The sequence below is a fragment of the Peromyscus maniculatus genome, chromosome 18 (genome assembly GCF_049852395.1).
Source record: "Peromyscus maniculatus bairdii isolate BWxNUB_F1_BW_parent chromosome 18, HU_Pman_BW_mat_3.1, whole genome shotgun sequence".
Classification (NCBI taxonomy): Eukaryota; Metazoa; Chordata; class Mammalia; order Rodentia; family Cricetidae; genus Peromyscus; species Peromyscus maniculatus.
The window spans coordinates 43,561,026-43,578,627 of NC_134869.1; the positions used below are offsets into that span (position 1 = coordinate 43,561,026).

A 17,602-nucleotide genomic window follows, 5' to 3' on the forward strand; every position below is an offset into this window, starting at 1 on the left:
CCGGGTGGGGGTGGGGAGCAGGACCCGCTGAGAAGGAGCTGGGGGAATGGGGGGAATCCTTGCGCGCATGCACAGTCCCTTTACCTCCTGGGACCCTGGGGAACGGGTAGAACCAGTGCTGGGCGCCGCAATAACCCCGCAAGGCCCTAGGCCACATCTCCATGGATGGGGTCGGGATTGAGAGGAGTTGGTTTGTTGTTCAACTCCGTTTGCGGAGCAAGGAACAACCCTACCCCTTCTGCGAAGTTTGGCCGAGGTGGGAGTGGGGGCGGAGCCCGGCAGGGGGGCGGATTCGGCCGCAGCAACACCCCGGACGCAGACAGGCCTCAGAGCCCCCCAGCTTCCGTAGCCCCTCGGCCCTGAAACCTGAAGCAGGGTAGGGGGTCCAGCATGAAGCCCCCGGACCGCCCCACCCCTGGCCGCACTGACCGGATACTGGGGGTCATGGGGGGCATGCTGCGCGCATGCGCCGTACCCGGGCAGGAGGGGGTAAGAAGGAGGGACCGCGGGTGGGGTCGGGGGTCTTTAGGGGGACTTCAGGAGAACTGCACTCCACGACTCAGTTTACCCGCAAACAAAAGTTATATGGAGCAGTGGCAGGGATCCTTAAGTTCGCTTATAAAGGGCATAGGCCAGGTTCTTGTTGAACCTTTCAAAATAATGCGCATTTTGGCAGGAGGGGGAGGGAAAGGGGAGGTCAAGGCAGCCCGCGCGTGGAGCGGGGGGGTCCTTACAGTGACTCTGTCCCAGCAGACCCCGAAGAGAGATCCCTTAGGGCCTGGGAGTACCGGGACAGACAGTGATTGTACCGAGAAGGTCCAAACAGGGGAGCGCGAACCTGAGGTCCGCGCCTGGGCTCTGCAGCCGGGTAAGAAGCTGGGCTTGGGTGGGGCACAGTTTGCCATCCTGCGCCAAGTGCTGACTTCCCACAGATCCTGCTCACAGTAACATCAAGGTTTGCACCCAATTTGCATGGGACCATTTAACCGCAGACACCACGCTTCTCTTCGCCCTTCTAGCCCGATGTGTGTCCTCACTTCGGCGGGTCCCCAGCCCCCCGAAGGCGGAGTGGAGTGTCCCCGCGCCCCACCCCTGGCCCTCGGCCAGCTCAGGCGCCTGGACTTCGCCTTAATTGGTGATTAGTTTTAGCTTGGAGTTCTGGGGCCTGGAGGAAAGAAGGGTCGGGGGAGAGAGGGCGGCACCTGGGCTGTGTTCCTCACAAAGTGTTCCCCATACACGCATGCCCTGCGTGGGGCGCAGGGGGTGGGGTGGGGGGGAGACACCCAGAACCCCAGAACGTTTCACACGAGCCAAGGCCCCATCCAGAGAGAGAATCCTTCATCTCAGGGGCCAGGGGGCGACCGAGGCAGACCGCCCCCCCCCCCCACCTCCAGGCTTCTCGCCTAGCCCGGCGCCCCGCAGTCGCAGCTGGGATGCCAGAGGGCGCAGGATCTGGGGCGGGGGAGCCCAGGCCCGGGAGGAGGGGTGGAGGTCTCGGGACGTGGAGTGGGAGCTTGGTGGAGCCCGGGGGAGGGGGCTGGGGCAGCGGGAGGGGGAGGCGGAGCTGGGCCGCAGAGGCCCCTCCCCGCGGCAGCAGCACCGCGGCCCGGCCTGCTATTCCGCTCGCCGCGCGGCCCGGACCCGCGCACCTCCAGTGGCTCGGGCCGTCGGCCCCCGCACCACCCCGCCCGGGCCTAGAGCCACCTCTGAGCCGAGGCCGGAGACGGAGCTCCCGGAGCTGCTGTCGCATCCCGGCCGGGCCTCCCCCCACTGTCCCTCCCCCTCTGGCTGGACATCTGGACCCCGGGCCCCCGCACCGCCAGGGTTCCGGAAACCCTCCCCGCCCCACTCGGCGGCCCGGCCCCGCACGGCCCTCCCTCCACGCTCCCCTGCCCCGACTTCCGTCTACTCCTGGACCCCCCGCTTCCCATCCCTTTCCTCCCCATCCCCCCACCCCCCCCCTGCATCCCCAAGCCTGGACCCCGGTGGGAGGGAGGGGGGTGTGCGCCCTGCGCCGTCCCCGCCCCGCCCCCCGTGATTCCCCCTGCATGGCCGGCCCGGGTGGGGGGTGCGGGGGGGCCCGGGCGCCATGCGGGGGGGTCACAAAGAGGGTCGCTGTGCCTGTCCCCGAGTGATCCGGAAAGTGCTGGCAAAATGCGGCTGCTGCTTCGCCCGGGGGGGACGTGGTGAGTGTGAGGGGGGCAGCCTTGAGTAGGGGGTGGGGGTGCCTTGAGCTGGGGTTTGGGGCATCTGCTGGCTCCGGCCCTAGGGATTTAGGGTTGGAGCCTCTGTGTGTTTCCAGGAAAGCGATTTAACAGAGACTCTCTAAGGTCCTTCCCGCTCGATTTCCAAGTTGAGGGAATTGGGGAAGGGTCAGAGGACTCATTGCTATAATCAGCTGGCTAGGAGGAAAAAATTCTCTCACGATCTTCTTAGGCCCAGAACCACGTATCTTCGCTCACATCGCTTGGCTGAAAAGTATTCTGAGAAGAGAGCAGGGGAATGAGAACTGGGGGGTGGGGGGGTGGGGAGGTGGGTGGGGTGGGGGGGTGACTGTAAGGGGCTTTGAAAGAATTCAGAATGGCAGCTTTTCTCAATTGCTGACCAAAGATGACCCCCTGCTGCGCTCTCCTCACGGCCTCTCTGTTGGGTATGTGCATGTGCTGCAGAGGTGGGCAGTCCAAAAAAAAAAAAAAATTATATAGTAATTACTGGCGCTGGAGGAGGAGGGGTCTGGGGGTGGCAGACAGCCGAGTTCTCACCCCTCACTCCTGTTCTCACCCCTCTCTGGGAGAATGGTCTGTACCTATTGGAAGGGGGAGTGCTGTAGGAAAGCAGATGGCTACCCCCCCAGTTTCCAGTATCTGCCCAGATGGCTGCCCCCACCCCCATATCTGTGCTGTGCTCAGGGTATGGGGAACCTCCGCGTGGAACTGGGGGAGGACAGGCCTCGGAGCCAGGTGTTTTCTGTCCTTCCGCCCCGGGGTGCCCTTGCAAAGATTTCTATCCTGGCAGGTTCAAACGAGAGTTGGCAAAAGACCCTGGAGGACAGGGTCTGCACATCACGGAGAGGACGGCCTGGGAATCCCCCTAGGACCCCAAGTCTGGCGCTGGGGCAGTGTCCGTCAACTGCTCTCTTTCTCTCCGGTTAGAATCCTACTCCATTGCTGGTAGTGAGGGGAGCGTGTCAGCCTCCGCTGCTTCGGGTCTGGCTGCCCCGTCTGGCCCCAGCTCTGGCCTCAGCTCTCACCCCTGTTCTCCGGTCCCCCCTGGACCCGTAGCTGGCCTGAGGAGATGGTTGGATCATTCCAAACATTGCCTCAGTGTGGAAACCGAGGCAGACAGTGGTCAAACAGGACAATATGAGGTGAGCAGCCTGTGCCACAGAAGCAGGGCCTCCAGGAACGACCCCGGGAAAGAGGGCAGCAGGTTGGGGGTCACTGGTCACTGCAGGGGAGCCCATCTACTGTGCATGACCTCAGTCACCTGTCTGGCCTTAGAACTGGATGCTGGAACCAACGCTAGCCGCAGGAGAGGGGTTGCCAGAACTAACCTTACTGACTACATTGTTGGAGGGTCCTGGAGACAAGACACAGGTATGGAGACATAGAGCTGGGCATGTGGCACGCACCTGTTCAGGGCCAACTTCAGCTACGTATCAAGTTCCAGGCCCTCCTGGGCTATAGGAGGTCATGTTTCAAAATAATCAAGTAACGGCTGGAGACGTGTGGCTCAGTGGTTAGGCACACTTGCTACTCTTCCAGAAGACCCAAGTTCAGTTCCTAGCACCCACATCACGTGATTCACAGTTACCTGGATCTCCAACTCCAAAGGACCCAGTACCTTCTTCTGGTCTCTGTGGGTACCAGCACACACGTGGCACCCCAATACCTTAATAATAATAATAATAATAATAATAATAATAATAAAATAAATCTTAGGCCAGGTATGATGACCCACACCTTCAATTCCAGCACTCAGGAGGCAGAGGTAGGTGGATATCTGTAGGTTTAAGGCCAGCCTGGGTTTATATAGCAAGTTCCAGGACAGCCAGAACTACATAGAGAGACCCTGTCTGAAAACAAACAAACAAATGAATATAGATCTGAAAAGGCGCTCCTCACTGAAAAGGTTTTTTTTTTTTTTTTTTTGCCCTGGATGCTCTTACCTTCTAGCCACCTGAAGAGGAGACTTTGTCTCAAGCTCCCCAGAATGAGGAAGAACAGAAGAAGGTCGCCCTGGAAAGGAGTATGTAAGTTCACAGCACACTCCAGTTCCCAAGCTTCCACAAGATTGGCCCTCCGGGGGTGGCTGTGGGGATGGAGGGTCATTTAGTCCAGGAAGAACTGGCTGAGCTGAGGATGTCTCTGGACTCTGAAGTGATGGCATCCTCGCACCGCCTTGTACTCCCTAGGTTTGTCCTGAGTGAGCTGGTAGAAACAGAAAAAATGTACGTGGATGACTTGGGACAGATTGTAGAGGTAGTTCTCTCCTCTTCCCGGCCACGGTCCACTCACCCCTTCCCTCTGCCTGGGGACATCTTCAAGAGGTGGTGCGCCCCTCTGCCTCTCTACCAGCTTCCTAGTGCCCTTACTTCTGGACCCTGTGTTGGGGCTGCCCAGAGCCGAGGTTACAAGCTCACAGTCCCCTCTCATCCTCCCCACAGGGTTACATGGCTACCATGGCTACTCAGGGGGTCCCTGAGAGTCTTCGAGGTCGTGACAGGATTGTGTTCGGGAACATTCAGCAAATCTATGAGTGGCACAGAGAGTGAGTGATGGAGCCCTGAGCCAGGTGCTGGGGGAGGGCATCCGTCTAGTCATCTCTCTATCCTAGATTCTGCATCCCAGCCATGGGTCCCCCGGGACTCAAGGAGCCTTGGGGTTTTGTAGGGAGAGTGACTGGGGCATGTGACTGAACATCTGGGATGTGTGGGGAGGGCTGAGTGGTCTGAGGAGTGTTCGATGTGATGTGGGGCCCTGTCTCCCAACCCTTCCAGCTATTTCCTGCAGGAGCTGCAGCTGTGTTTGAAAGATCCCGATTTGTTGGCTCAGCTGTTCATCAAACACGTGAGGCCGGGCTCTAGCCGGGGAAGGACTTGGGATGGGTTCCGGGCTCAGTGGAGATGTGCCCTGGGTTGCCCTGCCGTCATCTGCTCAACATTACCCCTGTTAGGAGCGCCGGCTGCATATGTATGTGGTCTACTGTCAGAATAAGCCCAAGTCAGAACATGTGGTGTCAGAATTTGGGGACAGCTACTTTGAGGTCAGTGGTTGTGGCTGGGGTGCCTTGGAGGGGAGGGGGGAGGGGAGCAGAGAATCAGCGTGAACAGGCTTTTCAGGCCTGTCCTTGTCCCCAGGAGCTCAGGCAGCAGCTGGGACACCGTCTGCAGCTCAATGACCTCCTCATTAAACCTGTGCAGCGAATTATGAAATACCAGCTGTTGCTCAAGGTCAGGACCACCCTAGGCCCCGGGGACACAGCTGGCTGGGACAGGCATTTCCTCAGTCCTCAGGGCTGGATGCGAGCACTTCTGAGGGTGTGCTCACAATCTCCCTGAACATCTCTTCTTTGTGTCCTAGGACTTTCTGAAGTATTACAGCAGAGCTGGCCTGGGTACTGACGAGCTGGAGGTGAGGTTCCCAGGAACCTTCTCTTAGTCTCGTGGGTACCTCAGTCTCTGGGTGGTCCAGGGAGGTCTGGTTTTTAGGGAGAGGCCCCCCTGGTGGTGATGTGTGGAGAGGCAACTGTCTGCCTCTCTCGAAAGGAGGCCTGTTTGCCAGGAATGGCCCTGTGTGTCCAACAATGCCCCTCTTCACCTCTATCCCAGCAAGCTGTGGAGGTCATGTGCTTCGTACCCAAGCGTTGTGATGACATGATGTCCCTGGGGAGACTTCGAGGATTCGAGGTATGGGAACGGGGCAAGAAACGGCAGTGCAGTGTCCTAGAGCTCAGGTCTTAGCACTCCGGATCCTTATAAGGAATCACCTTCTGAGACTCCACCAGGGTTAGTTGGGAGTGTCAGGGAGGGGGCGGGGGGGGGGGCGGGGGCGGGGAGGGCGGGAGAAGCAGATGCTCTGTTGGAACCCTTCTCATGCTCTCTCAGAGGCCAGCCGTGTCCCTTGGTTCCAGGGAAAACTAACGGCCCAGGGGAAGCTCTTGGGCCAGGACACATTCTTGGTGACAGAGCCCGAGGCTGGGGGTCTGCTTTCTTCCCGGGGTCGAGAGAGGCGCGTCTTCCTGTTTGAGCAAATCGTCATCTTCAGCGAGGCATTGGGAGGAGCAGGAGGAGGAGGCCGAGGCGGTACACAGCCTGGCTACGTGTACAAGAGCAGTATCAAGGTGTGGGGGGGTGCCGTGGGGAGGGGCAGACGGGTTGGGGTGAGACCTGACTCCTGGGGTTGGTGGAGGGGCCCGCAGAACCTGAGGACTGTTCCTGTTTGCAAATCCAGGTGAGCTGCCTAGGCCTGGAGGGAAACCTCCAAGGCAACCCTTGCCGTTTCGCGCTGACCTCTAGGGGGCCGGAAGGTGGGATCCAGCGCTACGTTCTGCAGGCTTCCGACCCAGCAGTCAGTCAGGCCTGGATCAAGCAAGTGGCCCAGATCCTGGAGAGCCAGCGGGACTTTCTCAATGGTGAAGCTCCCATCATCCCTCCGCAGTAGTTTGACCTCCTGAACCCACCCCCACCCCCCCACCCCACCCCCACCCCCCCCACCCCACTCCCACCCCGGCCAACCTCCAACCCTTGGTTCTTTGTGCCTGGCTTCTCTCCATTCTCTCTCTGCCCACCCAGAATCCTCTAAGAGTTCCAGGCACTTTACATTGGCTGAATCCGGAGGGCGGGCGGGGCCAGTGGGAGGAAGGGGGAGGCAGGGGCTCCGTCTGCCTCCCCCGTTACAGCTCTCCTCCTCCTTCCCTTCCCCAGCACTGCAGTCCCCCATTGAGTACCAGAGACGGGAGAGCCAGACCAACAGCCTGGGGCGGCCAGGAGGGCCCGGGGTAGGGAGCCCTGGGCGGATGCGGCCTGGAGACCTGGCCCAGGTCAGCATGCACACACCTGTCAATGGCTCCCTCCCTTCCCTGCTGCTTTTGCCCAAAGGGGAGGTGCCCAGAGCACCCTTGCCCCTGGATGTAAAGGTACGAGAAACAGCCTCCTACTAGGGTAGGAAGGGGAGGGCATTTGTTCCTCCCACCCCATCTCCCCCCTTCTGCCACGCTCCTTTTGTGTGACTTTCCATCTTTACCCTCTCCGGATTAATTCCGGGGCAAGAGGAGGGTGATCTGGTTAGGGGCTTTAACCGGAAGAGGGGTGAGCGTCGGCTGGTGGCCTCTGCTGATCCTCAACTTGAATCTTCCTGCAGGCTCTCAGTGATGCCCCCCAGATTCCTCACAAGCCTCCAGCCCTCCCAGCCCCGAGCACCCCACCCGGTCAGGCCAGGCTGGCCAAGCTGGATGAAGATGAGTTATAACTGGTGAAGGAAGGCCTTGGGAATGGTGCTGATTCAGCCACTGGGCCCTCAAGGAATCGGAAGAGCATCCTGGCGATGCGCCAGGGTCCTTTCTTCCTGGTGTGTGGAGGATGGGCAAGGCTGGGAGAGAGCTCAACCCCAAGGGGAGTGCCTAGACCTGAAAGGACTCTTCTCTGCACAAGGAACACAGGATCCGTCAGCTCCACTCCGTGCATGGTTCCCCTCAAATGGAGGATATGTAGGGGCTTGGAGGGAGGGCTGGGGCAGGGACCAGAGAGACATGATTGGTTTTGTTTTCCAGTTTCCTGTGAATAAAGGTTTTGTTACATCACTAGGCTGCTGTCTTGGTGGTGGGAGATGGAGGGGCTGTGGTGGGGATGAGATTTGCTGGCCCTGGGAGGAGGGGTCTGAGGAGAGGAGAAGGTAGAAGCTGGATGTGGTGGCGCACACCTTTGATCCCGGCACTCAGGAGGCAGAGGCAGGCAGGTCCTTGTGAGGCCGGCCTGGTCTACAGCATGAGTCCTTGTCCAGCCTGGTCTACAGCGTGAGACCTTGTCCAGCCTGGTCTACAGCGTGAGACCCTGTCTCAAACAAAGGACAAACAGAGGGGTAGATGATCAAAGGAGACTCTGTCTTTGTCATCCACTGCAATGACAGCGTCGCTCGGTCCCCGCCTGGGGCTCAGGGGAAACTAGAGTTACTTTAATGTAGTCTCCCTTTATTCAGTCCTTCTAGGTTCTAGATTTATTCTTCGGTTCAAACTCCACCAGAAGGCTCACTTGTGACATCCTACTACCCAACACACACACACACACACACACACACACACACACACACACACACACACCTAGATACTAGTGTATAAAATACCCAGGGTACCTTTGTCTGAGGCTTCCATGTTCTGCCGAAGAACGGGATGGTGGAGAGAGGATCCAGAGTCTCCTTTGCCCTCTTCCGGGGGGGGGGGGTATGTCCACACTGAACAGGAGTGGGTTCTTCAAACCCAGACCTAAGAGTGGAGCGCCGAAGAGGTCTTTACCCCTCCCAGCTCCTGGCATGGCCCCTGGGACAGGGACAGCCAAGTGTACAGAGACCCAGATGGCCTCTGGGTCCCTATGTGTCTGTGTGTCCACTGTGTCCAGCAGTCCCCTGGGCTCAGTCACGTGGGCTGGAGCTTCCTCGGTAGACAATAGACTCCAGGGGTGGGAGGGTGTGGAGATGCTGGAGCCTCCCCACGGGCCCCGGGTCCCTCTGGCTGACAATGAGGGGAGGGATCCACAAGGGGGGGACAGGACGTAAGGCCCAGATAAGATTTCTGGGGAACAATGGGAGGAATTGAAGAGGAGAGGCCCACCCTCTCTGTACCCCACCCTGGGCTTTGGGGTCAGGGACTTGGGGAACCAGAGAGTTATGGGGGGGGGTTGCTAAAGTGTCTTTGGATGGAAGAGGGGATGACCCGCAAACAGCAGGAATGTGTGTCTCTTCGGGGACCACAGGTACATGAGGTGGGTGGGTGGTCCCTTTGTGCCCCCAGGGCAGCCAGGCTCACCAATGCCGGCTGTAATGGGGCAGCCGGGCCGGCAGCGAGGGGCGAGCCGAGCCGTTGGTTTAAACGTGTACTGCTGAATGCCTGCTTTGAGAAGAAACCTGGATGTCAGGAACAGGACTTCGGGGCTTTGCGGCTCCTATAAAATAAAAATTTCAAATTAGTTCAATGTTTCCCCTAAACCAGGCCCAGCCACCCCTACCTAGCAGAGAGGTGGGTAGGTAGTTCTCTGTCCCTGTCCTTGTTCACTGGGTATTAGCTTATACGACTGCTTTCTTGTTATAAAACACCTGTCTTGGGGTAAGCTTGCCACATGGGGAATGGGATTTGGGTGGGGAATCCCAACTGGCAATGAGCTCTGTACCCCACTGGTGGGAGTATTGCAGGAAAAAGACCACTGACCCAAAGAAACCAGCTGTTGTTGCTCCAAGCGTAAATGAGGAAAGGGCCCCCCCATGAAGAGGTGAGGATCCCCGGAAGTGGCTGTGGGTCTCTTATCTCTCTACCATTCCTCACAGCACGCCCCCAGGCTTCCAGGCAGTCAGATCCGGCTAAGGATGTCTGAGGAGGCGCCTAACAAGGACATTTTCCACCCAAGCCTGACCCAAGGAGGTACTCTGGAGAGTACTCCCTGCAGGTCCGGATTGGACCCTGCTTTATGGAGGCGGGCTCAGGACTAGAGGGGGTGGGGGGTAGGGGTGGGGGACAGAGGGGTATTTAAGACCGAGAGATACTGCAGGGGGCCAAGGACAAAAAAATGAGTGGGCCACTCGTCTCCGGGCCCTGCTCAGGTCCGGAAGAGGTTTCTGAGCTGAAGTCTCCGCTGAGCTCTAGGTTCAGGGAACCTCTCACCCACGCTCGCTTCCAGGAGCTTTTCGGGGGCGCAGAGGAGCCGGAGCTACCCGCGGCGGCGGAGCCCTGCCTACCCTGGCTGTGCAGGCTGCGGAGGAGGCGAGCCTGCGGCTTCTGCTCTGGGCCGGGGGCGTGGCGCGTGCTGCTGGCACGGGTCCCCCCGCTGCGCTGGGTACCCCACTACCGCTGGCGAGCCTGGCTGCTAGGGGATGCTGTGGCCGGAGTGACCGTGGGCGTCGTGCACGTGCCCCAGGGTGAGAGGCCCCAGCGGCGGCCCGTTGGGGGTTCCAAGCTATGGGGGGTGTCCAGGGAGGAGCCCCGGGGAGCTGAGAGTGGAGCATAAGGTGGTGGGTTAGTTGAGTCCCTGCCGGGTCAGAGAGGGAATTTGGGGCTCAGTTTGGGAGGAGGACTGTGGGACTCCATCATGTCCCCCCCCCCATCCCTCCTCCTCTGTGCAATCCTGTGAGACATCTAGGACTCTGTTCCACCTCAGAGAATCGAAGAGAGGCACAAAACCTGCCACCCAGGACGTGGGCAAGGATCTGTGACCTTGTCAGCCTCACGACCTCCCACTGAGGCCCATTAACCTCTCTGTTCCCTCAGAGTTAGAGTCCCCGATGCCAGCCCAAGAGTGTGGTGAAGGGCAGTACCTGGAGGCTATAGTCACCCCCCCCCAACACACACACACACACACACACACACACACACACACACACACACACACACACGCCTTTCCTTCTACTTCCTCCTAGGCATGGCCTTTGCCCTCCTGACCTCGGTGCCCCCGGTCTTCGGACTCTACACTTCTTTCTTTCCGGTTCTCATCTACAGTCTGCTGGGCACCGGGAGACACCTGTCCACTGGTGAGCAGCCAGACTGCCCATGACTTCTCTTTAGGATGAAAATAGTCAGCCGGGCGGCGGGGGGGGGGGGGCGCACACCTTTAATCCCAGCACTTGGGAGGCAGAGGCAGGCGGATCTCTGTGAGTTCGAGGCCAGCCTGGGCTACAGAGCGAGATCCAGGACAGGCTCCAAAACTACACAGAGAAACCCTGTCTAGAAACAAAACAAAAAGAAAGAAAATGGTCGGGGGGTTGAGGCTAATGAGGGTGGGGAAATAGAGTCTCCCTGCATAGTCTTAGCTGGTCTGAGGCTACCCCAGAGACCAGATGGTCTCCAATCCAACTCAGAGATCTGTCTGCCTCTTGCCGGGTATTAAAGGCTGCTACTTGAAAGCTTTGGGTCCCTATTCCCCTCTGCCACTGTCCCTCACCTAATTGCTACCCCATTATATCCCCAACCCATCCCCACCCTCCCACCCTCGTGGCACAGAACTCTGTGACTCCCCACCCCCCCAAGACTCGCTGATGTGGATACAGAGGCGGGAGTTCACCCAGATCTCCTTGTCCCCTGTGAAATTTGCTTAAATTTGGCTTTGAAGGGAAAGAAGAGGTGCACGGTCCGCTGAGAGCCTGCGGGAGGGGGCGCTTTTTGCCAAGGGGCGCACTCTTTTCCTCCCTGCCCTCGGGTTCTCGGCTGCAGCACCAGCCCGGGACCCCAAGCTCTTCACGTGCACGCGGCAGCTAGCTTCTAAGAGGGTGTGGATCAGACAGCAGCACCCCGAGGCTCTAGAACTGCGGGAGTCCGGGCTGCTGCTCTGGCCCAGGCTGCACGGCTGCTAACCCTCTGCGTTTGGTGCCCGGCTGCAGGAACTTTCGCAGTCCTCAGCCTCATGACCGGCTCTGTGGTCGAGCGGCTGGTGCCCGAACCCCTGGCGGGGAACCTCAGCGGCGTTGAAAGGGAGCAATTGGAAGCCCGGAGGGTTGGGGCGGCAGCGGCTGTGGCCTTCGGGAGTGGGGCGCTGATGGTAAGGGAGGACCCAGGACTGACCCCTAGGGGATGGATCCACCGAAGGGGACCGGAACAATTGGGCCTGAGGATGGGCGTGTGTGTGTGTGTGTGTGTGTGTGTGTGTGTGTGTGTGTGTGTTAGGAACAGGCCTCGGCGGCAGGTCCCGAGCTGCAGATGTCCACCCCCCTCCACCTTCTCTGCAGCTGGCGATGTTCGCGCTGCAGCTCGGTGTCCTGTCCACCTTTCTCTCCGAGCCTGTGGTCAAGGCGCTGACCAGCGGGGCCGCGCTGCACGTGCTCGTGTCGCAGCTGCCCAGCCTCCTGGGATTGTCTCTCCCACGCCAGATCGGCTGCTTTTCTCTCTTCAAGGTGGGAGTGGGAGGAAAAAAGAGGTTTCTAGAAGTCACAGGAAAAGGATAACTCGGGAGGGGAGGGGCGGAGGGCAGAGGGATGGCGCGGCCCGGGAAAGGAGGGGAAGGACGCACGGTGCTGCGGCGTGAGGGCGCTGGGGAGGGGCGAGCTTGGCTCGGGTCTGCTGGGCCGGTGCTGAGTCCGGCGGGGTCGGTTAACGCCGGCACCCGGCCTTTGCTCACGGTCCCTGCCTGCCTGCAGACGCTGGCCGCGGTGCTCACGGCCCTGGCCCGGAGCAGTCCTGCGGAACTGACCATCTCCGCGCTCAGCCTGGCGTTGCTAGTGCCGGTCAAGGAGCTGAACGTGCGGTTCCGGGACAGGTTACCCACTCCGATCCCAGGAGAAGTAGTCATGGTGAGGGCCACCCTAGGTCCCTGCCTGCCCCGTGCTGTGTCCCCCCACCCCCACCCCATCTAACCCATCCAGTGGGATCTAGAGGCTACGGGATCCTTGTAGAATGCCCCCTTGTGGAGTGCACGGGAGTCACAAGCGAGACGTCTCGTGGACACCTGTGAGGCTTCTCCAAGCATCTTCCGGAGGAGCAATCGACCCACCAGAACCGCCCACCTGTCCTGTCCCACTTCCCGGGTCCAGCCGCCTCCTTTCTTCCCATCGCACGTTTTAGTCTCTCCTCACGGGTCTCTCACCGTAATCCACAGTATCTTCCTTTCACTGTCCACCTAGGTAACTCTCTTCCTGTGTAAATAAATGTCAGAGCTTTCCACAGGTAATCCCGACGTGCTTAGATATGGTCCAGCTTCTCCGCTCAGAATGGCTCAAGTGTATCTTTTGGGTCCATTCCCAAAGGACCTCCTCTTAGATCCTCTGTCTCTCTGTCTCTCTCTGTCTCTCTCCAGGCAAACACTATGCCCCGTCCTTCACGGTAGGTGAGATATAATTGTTAGGCATCCATTCCAAACACTCCGTGGCCTCACCTGCTGAGACCACCCAGCCCCACACTGGGATTCCCTTTCCTCTTGAGCCTCTTCCAGACTCTTCCACAAGCCCCCCTCTCTTTCTGGGCCCTAATTTGCTATTTCCCTCAGGTGCTTCTGGCCACTGTGCTGTGCTTTGCCTCGTCCCTGGACACAAGATACAATGTCCAGGTGGTGGGACTATTGCCTGGAGGGTAAGAGAGAGAGAAGACGCCTCTTCCTTCCCCCTCCTCTCCCTCAGGACCCCCCCCCCCCGCCCCTTCCTGCCCCATCCTTTCTGCCCTTTCTGCTCGGTTTCCCCGGAGCACCCAGGCCATCCTTACCCCGGATCCTTCCCTCTCTAGATTTCCCCAGCCCCTCTTCCCCGCCCTGGATGAGCTGCCCAGGATACTGGCCGACGCGCTGCCCATCGCGTTGGTTACTTTCGCCGTGTCCACCTCCCTGGCCTCCATCTACGCAGACAAGTATAGCTACACGATTGACCCCAACCAGGTGTGAGACTGGTTGAGGACGCCAGCCTTTTCCAGAGGGACCCCTTAGCCTTACTCTCCCGAGCCTGTGTCTTCCTCCTCCTCACCCCACTGCGTTCCTCTAGGAACTCCTGGCCCACGGTGTCTCCAACCTTGTGTCTTCTCTCTTCTCTTGTTTCCCCAACTCGGCCACACTGGCTACAACCAGCTTATTGGTGGACGCTGGTGGGAACACACAGGTAAGAGAGTCCTTGGGTGAGGAGAAAAAGATGGGGTGCTCAGGCAGGGGAGACAACAGAGGATGGGGACAGAGGCGGATGCCCCAATAGCATCTATATACTAGAGGATGGAAACGAGAGAAGGGATTATAAGGAGCGGGATTAGACAGTAGACAAGCCCCACAAGGACCTCTGTAGGCTGTAAGCACTGACTAAAGCTATGGTGCCTCCGATGAACTTGGGAGGCAGAGGCAGGCAGATCTCTGTGAGTTCTAGGCCAGCCTAGACCAGAGCTGTCACACAGAGAAACCCTGTCCCGAAAAACCCAGTATATGGGCTGGAGAGATGGCTCAGTGGTCAAGAGCACTGGCTGCTCTTGCAGAGGAGCTGAGTTCAGTTCAGCAACCACATGGTGGCTCACAACCATCTGTAATGAGATCTGGCGCCCTCTGCTGGCCTGCAGGGACACATGCAGGCAGAACACTGAGTACATATCATACACATATATAATAACTGAATGTTGTATTACATACCCAGAATTCCAGGCTGACTGAGGCAGGGGGAATCTGGGGCTCGAGGCTGTCTAGGGTACATAGGGTACATCTGTGCTGGGGAAACGGCCTATGCGTGAGGGCAGGAGTTCAAATCCCAGCTCCATGGGCATGGCGACCTGTCTTGAAGACAGAGATGGGGGATGGGGTGCCCTGGAGCAAGGGGACTAGCTAGGCTACCCTGTAACAGCCAGATCTGGGTTCAACTGAGAGACCCTGCCTCAGTGTCAAATTCTACAAGAACCGGGACAGGGGTGTGTCGTCTCTGCACATACTTGTACTGCTACACACACACACACACACACACACACACACACACGCACGCACGCACGCACGCACGCACGCACGCACGCACGCACACGCACACATGCACGCACGCACGCACACGCACACAATAAAATGCTGACCTTTTCCATAAGGACCTCTAAAAAAAAATTACACGTCACCCTTCCCCCAGTATTTTTTGTTTTCCTTACTTTGCTGGTACCCTAAGCAGATGGGTATAGCCTGCTTGCCACGCCATCAGCACCAAGAGGACCTTTTAAGATGGAGATGGGCTGCAATGGCGAGGTTGACCTGCATATGTCTGAGAGAGCTTTAACTGGGGGGGCGGGGCTAAGTGTGACTGGCAGAGCCTCAGGGAGTGGGTGAGCAGGGCATGTATGTGCCAAAGGGTTAGGAGGAGGGAGATTCTGAAGATGGGACAGGCTGGGCAGGGAGACCGGCTCCCGTGGGTGGGGGTGGAGGAGGTTCTTCCTCCCCCTTGTCTGTCCTTCCTTCCCCCGCAGCTGGCCGGCCTCTTCTCCTGCACAGTGGTTCTCTCGGTGCTCCTGTGGCTGGGGCCTTTCTTCTACTACCTGCCCAAGGTAGGGAGGGGAAGAGAGGCACCGTGCGCTTGAGTGGAACTGGCTGGAGCCCAGAGCCTTTGGACAAAGGCCCATTCTTCTCCGTCTCCAGGCTGTCCTGGCGTGCATCAACATCTCCAGCATGCGCCAGATGTTCTTCCAGATGCAGGAACTGCCGCAGCTATGGCACATCAGCCGCGTGGACTTTGTGAGAAATGACTTTGCCCCAGGTTGCCACTCCCCAGCATCCCTGGCTTCTGCCCTGGACCGAAGCTGATCATTCTGGTCCTAAGCTCATTAATCCACACAACCTTCGACACACAGACCTCATTCGTATGTCAGGAAAGGGAAAGGTTGAGATTTGAGCTCATGGGACCAGGGTTTTGTTTGGGGGCATTTTTTTTTTTTTTGGTGATTGTGAAGATTGAACCCAGAACCCCATGAATTTTAGCAGAGTTCCCTACCACTGAACTTCACCCCCAGTCCAGACCTCCCAACCCACACAGGGTCTGACATTATTGTAGCTGGTGTGTACACTCTTAAGGAAGTCCTCCCCTTTCTTTCTCTGCCGCGCTTCCTTTCTCCTGGGTCATCCTTACTCATATTTGTCCTTGAACCTGTGTTTCTCCTGGGAAATAACACCCATATCCATGTCCTCCAGGCTGTGTGGATGGTCACCTGGGTGGCAGTAGTGACCCTGAATGTGGACCTGGGCCTGGCTGTGGGTGTGGTCGTCTCTATGATGACAGTGGTCTGCCGAACTCAGAGGTGAGCACAGAGATGGGGTACGGTTGAAATGAGATACTTTGGGGGTGACTACAGCCAGGCCAGGCTAGGCTCGGAATCTGACCCCAGTGTCTTCCCCAGGGTGCAGTGCCTGGCGCTTGGATTGGCTGAGGGGACTGAGCTCTACAGGCCGCTCAGGGAGAGCCACAAGGTGGGTGGGCACAGCCTCAGGAGGCAGTGATTTGCCAGGGCGTCTCTGACTCTCTCGCCCTTTAGCTCCTCCAGGTTCCGGGCCTCTGTATCCTGAGCTATCCCACCCCGCTCTACTTTGCGACCCGTGGGCAGTTCCGCCGCACCGTGGAGTGGCATCTGGGGTTCGGAGAAAGAAGCAAGGTGAGGGTTTGGGTCAAGGAGGAGTGGCCCTCTGGGATGGGGAGGCCTGCGATTGGAGGTGGCGACATTGTTTCCCTCTGTTTACAGCAGTCTCCAAAGCTGGGTGGTCTGCCTGACCCAGGTGAGTCGGGATGACAGAGAGGGAGGTTTGCCTGTGAACCGCAGAGGCGTCTGGGTGCTCCTGCCTTCTCCCCATCTTAGGTGCCGAGCCCATCAGGGTGGTGATCCTAGACCTCAGCGGCATCAGCTTTGCAGATGCTGCGGGGGCCAGGGAAGTGGTACAGGTGAGGGCGCAGGGGAGCTAAGGAATAACTCCCTGTCACCCCACTCCCTTGATTTGGGTTTAACCCCTCTGTCTGGTTCCTGCAGCTCGCCAGGCGATGCCAGGATGCCGGGATCTGTCTCCTCCTGGCTCAGTGTAATGGTGTGTGGCGTGAAGAATGGGGGGAGGGGGAGATGGGGGAGCAGGGATTGACCGGACACTTGGGGAGGGATTGGGGGCCCCCAACACCTGACACCTTTCCCACACAGCCCTGGTGCTGGAGACCTTGACCCGGGCTGGACTCCTGGATAGAATGACTCCGGAACGACTCTTTGTGAGTGTCCAGGACGCAGCCGCGTATGCGCTGGAGAGACTGGTAAGGGCGAGTAGCCTCGGGGGCAGGAGCCAGGAGGTGCTGGGCCAGGGTGAGGAGGAAGAGATGAAAATCTGGGACGAGGGATTGGGAGAGAGGACTGAGGAAGACCAAGAGGGAAGTAGGGAGAAACTAACTAGTGGACTGGAGGGCGGGGGGTGGGGGTGGGTGGGGAGTGGGGTGGGGGGGGTTGGGCACACCCTTAATCCCCCAGCACATGGGAGGCAGAGGCAGGAGGATTTCTGTGAGTTTGAGGCCAGCTTGGTCTACAAAGGGAGTTCCAGAACGGCCTGAGATACACAGAAAGACCCTGTCTCCAAACAAACAAACACACAAGTTAGGGAGTGTGGACCACCCTTCACCAACGGTGAAGACCTGCACAAAGGTCTCCTAAGGGCCGATTTGCTCTCAGAGCACGGAGTCGCAGATACGGATGGTAGTAACCTAATATTCCTGAACTGCCCTTTTCTTCCCCAGAAGCCCACTGGCCCGAAGATCTGCACAGTATGGGTCTGACCGATGTCACCCGGAGTGTGAGAGGCCCCGACAGTATGTGTGTGAGGAAGGCCACGGCCCTTGAGCCCCCCGCCAAAATGCAACCAATAAAATGAAGCTGAGACTCTCTGCGGCCCCTGAAATGGGTCTAGGTGTCTGCATGTGGACCTCTCCAGTCGCCCCCCCCCCCCCCGACAGCCACACCA

The 17,602-nt window shown here is 58.8% G+C and overlaps 2 protein-coding genes across 11 annotated transcripts; both read left to right on the forward strand.

Moving 5' to 3' along the window:
- Positions 1–236: 236 nt before the first annotated feature.
- Arhgef25 (Rho guanine nucleotide exchange factor 25) lies at positions 237–7,803 on the forward strand. Of its 7 annotated transcripts, none has more exons than XM_042263345.2 (16): positions 237–489; positions 754–868; positions 3,153–3,367; positions 3,501–3,596; positions 4,176–4,252; positions 4,415–4,481; positions 4,667–4,770; positions 5,000–5,069; positions 5,176–5,265; positions 5,360–5,452; positions 5,583–5,633; positions 5,768–5,908; positions 6,133–6,342; positions 6,453–6,633; positions 6,926–7,137; positions 7,362–7,803. In XM_042263345.2, the coding sequence occupies exons 1-16, from the start codon at positions 391–393 to the stop codon at positions 7,467–7,469; spliced, it is 1,929 nt and encodes a 642-aa protein (XP_042119279.1). In that variant the 5' UTR covers positions 237–390; the 3' UTR covers positions 7,470–7,803. The 7 variants fall into 7 exon arrangements, with proteins under 7 accessions (XP_042119279.1, XP_042119282.1, XP_076410239.1 ...); XM_042263348.2 differs by having other exon boundaries at positions 6,926–7,041; XM_076554124.1 differs by having other exon boundaries at positions 250–489; positions 5,831–5,908; positions 6,926–7,041.
- Positions 7,804–8,894: 1,091 nt separating this feature from the next.
- LOC102924912 (solute carrier family 26 member 10) lies at positions 8,895–17,519 on the forward strand. Of its 4 annotated transcripts, none has more exons than XM_076554120.1 (20): positions 8,895–8,965; positions 9,534–9,627; positions 9,884–10,121; positions 10,699–10,730; positions 11,577–11,734; positions 11,922–12,086; positions 12,330–12,482; positions 13,175–13,257; positions 13,408–13,555; positions 13,659–13,772; positions 15,091–15,168; positions 15,260–15,355; positions 15,809–15,915; positions 16,015–16,084; positions 16,150–16,266; positions 16,354–16,387; positions 16,468–16,550; positions 16,636–16,690; positions 16,798–16,904; positions 17,379–17,519. In XM_076554120.1, the coding sequence occupies exons 1-20, from the start codon at positions 8,909–8,911 to the stop codon at positions 17,415–17,417; spliced, it is 2,028 nt and encodes a 675-aa protein (XP_076410235.1). In that variant the 5' UTR covers positions 8,895–8,908; the 3' UTR covers positions 17,418–17,519. The 4 variants fall into 4 exon arrangements, with proteins under 4 accessions (XP_076410235.1, XP_076410236.1, XP_076410237.1 ...); XM_076554121.1 differs by having other exon boundaries at positions 8,928–8,965; positions 9,534–9,652; positions 10,620–10,730; XM_076554122.1 differs by lacking the exons at positions 8,895–8,965; positions 9,534–9,627 and having other exon boundaries at positions 9,752–10,121; positions 10,620–10,730.
- Positions 17,520–17,602: the final 83 nt, after the last annotated feature.

What these genes read in the sequence shown, in the direction of transcription:
- Arhgef25 (XM_042263345.2), top strand. Translation starts at nt 391, where the DNA reads ATGAAGCCCCCGGACCGCCCCACCCCTGGCCGCACTGACCGGATACTG. An exon ending in GTCAAACAGGACAATATGAG is followed by an intron (nt 3,368 to 3,500) that starts GTGAGCAGCCTG and finishes GTCTGGCCTTAG; the next exon opens with AACTGGATGCTGGAACCAAC. An exon ending in GTCCTGGAGACAAGACACAG is followed by an intron (nt 3,597 to 4,175) that starts GTATGGAGACAT and finishes CTTACCTTCTAG; the next exon opens with CCACCTGAAGAGGAGACTTT.
- LOC102924912 (XM_076554122.1), top strand. Translation starts at nt 9,773, where the DNA reads ATGAGTGGGCCACTCGTCTCCGGGCCCTGCTCAGGTCCGGAAGAGGTT. An exon ending in CGCTCAGGGAGAGCCACAAG is followed by an intron (nt 16,085 to 16,149) that starts GTGGGTGGGCAC and finishes CTCGCCCTTTAG; the next exon opens with CTCCTCCAGGTTCCGGGCCT. An exon ending in GGGTGGTCTGCCTGACCCAG is followed by an intron (nt 16,388 to 16,467) that starts GTGAGTCGGGAT and finishes TCCCCATCTTAG; the next exon opens with GTGCCGAGCCCATCAGGGTG.